The 4,922-nt window shown below is 36.2% G+C and overlaps 1 protein-coding gene across 1 annotated transcript in view; it reads left to right on the top strand.

Annotated features, from left to right (window-relative positions):
- The first annotated feature begins 1,838 nt into the window (after positions 1–1,838).
- MNAT1 (MNAT CDK-activating kinase assembly factor 1) overlaps positions 1,839–4,922 on the top strand; it is a 142,630-nt gene continuing 139,546 nt past the window's right edge. The window contains exon 1 of the mRNA XM_004681810.1: positions 1,839–2,046. Within this exon, the coding sequence (XP_004681867.1) occupies positions 1,958–2,046 (89 nt within the window). The 5' untranslated portion in view covers positions 1,839–1,957. The remainder of the gene's footprint in view (positions 2,047–4,922) is intronic.

The raw sequence follows: 4,922 nt of genomic DNA, 5'->3' as shown, positions 1-4,922 counted from the left end.
AAGTAGTTGGAGTGTCCTATTCAAAGACATGATTAAAATTGCCGGGATGGTAATATGCAATAATGTCAACTGAATGACTGCAGTGTAGTATTGGGTAAAATTTTAATTGCTTCTTGACAATGTACTCTTTCACCATAATCTTTCTGTTCTAGTAACATAAAAAGATCATAAAACTTGCTTTTATTCTTAGATTCTCTGTGATTCATATAAGGGTTTTGAATATGGTTTCTTTCAACAAAACCATAGTAGCAATGTAAGCCTGTAGGTCAGCACATTTGGTGTTGCCTGTTTTAGTAAATTTACATTTGGTTAGCTTCTGTTAAGGAACAATATTATTTTCAAGCAGATGACATGTTTTATTTGCTAGGTGGATCCCTGATGTCTATATAATAATATAAGCCCTAAGCTGCCATGGGCTGTGTTAGTCTGCTGGCTTCCAGATGTGATATCCAGCTGTTTGGCAGGTTCCACTTCTGTGACTCATGGAAACTTTTGTATTTCCTCACTGTGAGTTAGTTGCCCTACTGAGTTCATTGGTTAGAAAAGTGGGAATTGGAGTCTTCCTTTTTATGTTTATAGAAAAGAGCAAAAGTGCTATGAATAATAAAAATTACTGAGTGCATACAGCTGGTATTCATTGTGTGGGTTCATTTGAAAAATGGCATACCTGCTTTTCATTGATTATATGGTAGTGCTTGACATAAAGTTTTTCACATAACACTATTATTGGATGGCCACTCATTCTTCATGTACTTACTCAATAAGTTATCAACAAATCCTTGTTACAGGTATGAATAAGAAGTATCCCTTGCAGTGAGAGTATTTTATTATCTAAGAGTGCTGTATTTGCACACTTTATTTTACAACCTTGAGTGTGGCTTACTATTCCCAAAGACAGCCAGGGTACATCTCTGGTCTTTACCCAGTTCTTGTATACATAGATAAATAAATAAATAACATCTTAAAGAAAAAAAGAAAAATTCTATGCATGTTATCCTTTACCCAGGTTGGAAACTACTATCAGAGAGGCTTGGTAGCAAGAACTGATTTGGAACTCTATCAGATAAGCATATAGTTGGCCCTTCCAATCTGTTGGTTCTAAATCTTCAGTCAACAACCCACAGCTTAGAAATCCTCAAATAAGTTTACATTCTTGTGTGTATACTCTCCCCTCAGTATTTTCGGAAATACTGTCTTTGATGAGAGGGGTGTGTGGGAAGTGGGGGTTTTGGAGGTGGGGGGTTGGTGGGAAGTTGGGGGAGATGGAGAAGTAAAATATATTAAAATAGGTAACATTGTTAAGCACAATTGACAGTTTTTACAGCTGTTGTTTCCAGAGAAGATTCAAAATATTACTTATAGAAATATTCTGATATTTAATAAGAATCTGTAATATTTAGGGTTGGCACAGACTTTTTTTTAGAGAATTTTTACAAATTTAATATCTGTTAAAGCACAGCATTTCTGAGCTTGAATGACTGTGCAAGTATAAGGTGAAGTATAAAGCACAGGTTAATCAAATTGTTCAAAAGTAAAGTCTAATTTGAATTATGAGTATGTACACAGTAAAAATCTTTGAAATCATGGGATGATTCCAGGCCTAAAAATATGGACTTTATGTTCCCAATTTTGGCACAGTCCTTTGAAAATACAGTTAGATGTACAGGGAGGAAACTTGGTGTACAGTTTACCTTTCAAAAGCCCTCTGTCCAAACCCAAGATATTGCCTAATTTATGGAACTAAGACCATGTCCCTGCAGCAGGACCAAAGAACTCACTACCGGAACCTTTGTGCTGTATTTCTTCGCTCCCGGCCGGTGCACATACGCGGAGGACCGTGCCTGCCAAGTGCCTGTTGGTAGGAAGAAGCTTGGCGTCGGGTCTGAGGGGGCTTGGTAGTCGCTGTGACTGTGACTTGAAGCAATCGCCGGGTATAGTTCGTGGGAAAGAAGGCACCATGGACGACCAGGGCTGTCCTCGGTGTAAGACCACCAAATACCGGAACCCCTCGTTGAAGCTGATGGTGAACGTGTGCGGTCACACTCTGTGAGTCGGGCGACTCTGCATTCCTTGGGGATGGGAAGCGCAGGGTGGGAAGAGAGCAGGGAACTTGCTTTGCCTCGACTGCCAAGAGAAGGCCCAGTTTAGTTCGACCTTGGGGAGGAAAAGGGAAAATTGTGAAAACCTTCTGTAGCCCTTATCCCCGAGAGAGTCTGGCCTGCATTCGACTGCCGGTTGCCAGATGTACGCAGTTTGTCAGGTTCCCCTTCCACTGCCTATGGAAATTTCAGCTGTATTTCCAGGCTGTGTGGTTAACTGAATTCCAAACCTATCGCTGATCAAAAGCATGGGTGGGGGTGATCCAAGTGTTCAATTCTTCGCGAAATGTTTTTCACTGAAAAGAGCGAAAGTACTGTGAAAATAAGTGACTGATATAGGAAGTTATATGACTTCTATTCATTAATTTGGAAACCGTCTGTATGCCCACCTGGCTGATGGAGTCTGATCATTAAATTGAAGAAAATTCAGGCTCTAGGCAGTTAATTTTGGAGATAACATAACGAGTGGCATTTATTGAGTGCACGTTATGTGCCAACGACTGTTCTAAGCACTTTACCATCAATTATCTCACTTCATTCCCACAACACGAAGTAGTTACTAGTATCATCATCACTTAAGAGAGCAGGAAACAGATTACTCAAAGTTGGCTCTGGTAGAATAGAACACTGGATGCCTGACGCTAGAATGCCCATTTTAGAGGCGATGGAGGTTGAGTTGGTGCGTTTTGAAGAATAAGGGCAGAAAATGGTCTGAGTGTTTCTTGTCGCAAATTGTGGTCAAATGTGCTTTTGTAAACGTGGTTCCACCAGAGCACTTTGGGAGGAAAGGTACTGCCTTATGGTGAGCATATTTCCTTTATTATTTTCTCATAGCAAAAATAATGGGTGATCCACATGTGGTATATGGAGGCTTTGGGTAAGAAAAGTTGCATGCTTAGTTGTAATTATAATGGCATTTAACAGGGCCTTTTTTCTAATTAATCTTGATTCCCCCCCCCCACCTTGCTTTATTTAGCATAGGAAATACAGAATTATGCTTGCATCGTTTAAGATTAAATTGAAGCAAACACTGTGTATAGACCATTCGCTTTTTAGAGGAATTTCATTCAGTTTCTCTTCTGCTTACCTGTATTAGGTTTTTATAGTCTGTGCTCAAGGAAAGGACATTTGTGTTTTTGGAAATAAATCAAGTAATTTACTGGAAGAAACGGCTGCTTAGTAGATTATGTAATTTTGATAAAATAATGGCATTTTATTAGACAATTGTATATACTTATTTTTAGTTAGAAATTGCTTTTGTTGTATCCTTAGTCCTTTTTTGTTTATAAGAGGTAAGAATTGTCTAGGTCATTCTGATGTCTGTTTTGGTTTATTTGCTAGCTTATATAGACCCCAGTTTATAGTTCTTTTTTGACTTAGAATAGGAACAAAATGAGTAAGATTATAGTATATTGGATTAAAAAATATTTAAAATAATTTACTTACAGGCTCTGTGACTTTGTGCAAAGTAATAACTTGTACTAATTTTTCTTATTTGTATAGTAGAGATAATATTACTACCAGTATCACAGTGAGGATAAAACAATATGTAAAATATTTGGAGGTATTTAGTACAATTATTGTCACTTAGTGTCTGTTGATATAGCTTGACTGTCATATTAGCATTTTATGATAATGGATGATAAGCAGAAATGGAATTAAAACAGGATTTATTTGCCATGCTATGAAAGATTTACACGATAATGAGTATCTTTAACTGAGAGCCACAGGTAATATTATTTAGCCTTAGCATTTGTATTAGTAATCTATTGCTATAATAAATTACCCCAAAACATAGAAGCTTAAAATAGCAAACATTTCTTATTGTACACAGTTTCTGAGAATCGGGAATTTGAGAGTGTCTTAGCTGAGTGAGTGATCCTGGCTCTGGTATTCCATGAGGTTGTGTAGAGCTATCTCAAACCAGTGTCTGTTTCCAAGATCCTTCATGTGACTGCTGGCAACAGGTTCAGTTCTTAATGGCAGAAGAAAATCAGCTTTTCAAAATTTTAACATAAGACAAATGTCCTGATAAGTGAAAGTCAATATTTTGCCACACTTACTTAATTATGCAAAATCTTTCTTCCTTTTGATTTTCTCTCTCGCTTTTTTTTTCCTTATATACTTATATTACTGGGAAATAGGTCCTGAAGAGTTACTAGTCTGAATTTTGCTGATTGCATCTTTGTGGTTTTGTTGAATATGTTCCTCTGTATGTTCTCTAAACAGTTAATTGTATTTTGAAGTTTTATTAGCTTAAGATTCACTTTATTTGTTGACAAGGGTAATTCATAAATGGTACTCACTCAATTAAGTAACATGCTGGGCATATCTGGTACCATTGTGGAAATTAGGTAGCAGTGTTTCTGGGCAGAAAAGTAGGAGAAAACTCACTCTGGGTAGAATTAGAAAAAGGGAACTAATAGATAATATCATTGTTTATTTCTAATTTTATTCTGGGCAGAAAAGTAGGAGAAAACTCACTCTGGGTAGAATTAGAAAAAGGGAACTAATAGATAATATCATTGTTTATTTCTAATTTTATTCTGTTGTGGTAAAAGAACATTTAAAAAACTTAAATCTTTTGAAAATTTCTAAAAACATTTATAATCCAGCATATGGTTTATCTTGTTGAACAATCAGTGTACATTTAAAAGAATATGTATTTCATGACTCTTGGGTGTAGAACATTTTAAATATCAATAGGCCAATTTGATTGATAGTATTAGATTTTATGTATCCTTACTAATTTATCTTATGTACTCATTTTATCAGTTATTACAACTCTGATTGTAGATTTGTCAATTTACCTTTTTTTTTTTT

This window comes from Condylura cristata, unplaced genomic scaffold (genome assembly GCF_000260355.1).
Source record: "Condylura cristata isolate star-nosed mole 26May11 unplaced genomic scaffold, ConCri1.0 scaffold00013, whole genome shotgun sequence".
Classification (NCBI taxonomy): domain Eukaryota; kingdom Metazoa; phylum Chordata; class Mammalia; order Eulipotyphla; family Talpidae; genus Condylura; species Condylura cristata.
This window is presented reverse-complemented; position numbering and strand designations above follow the sequence as displayed.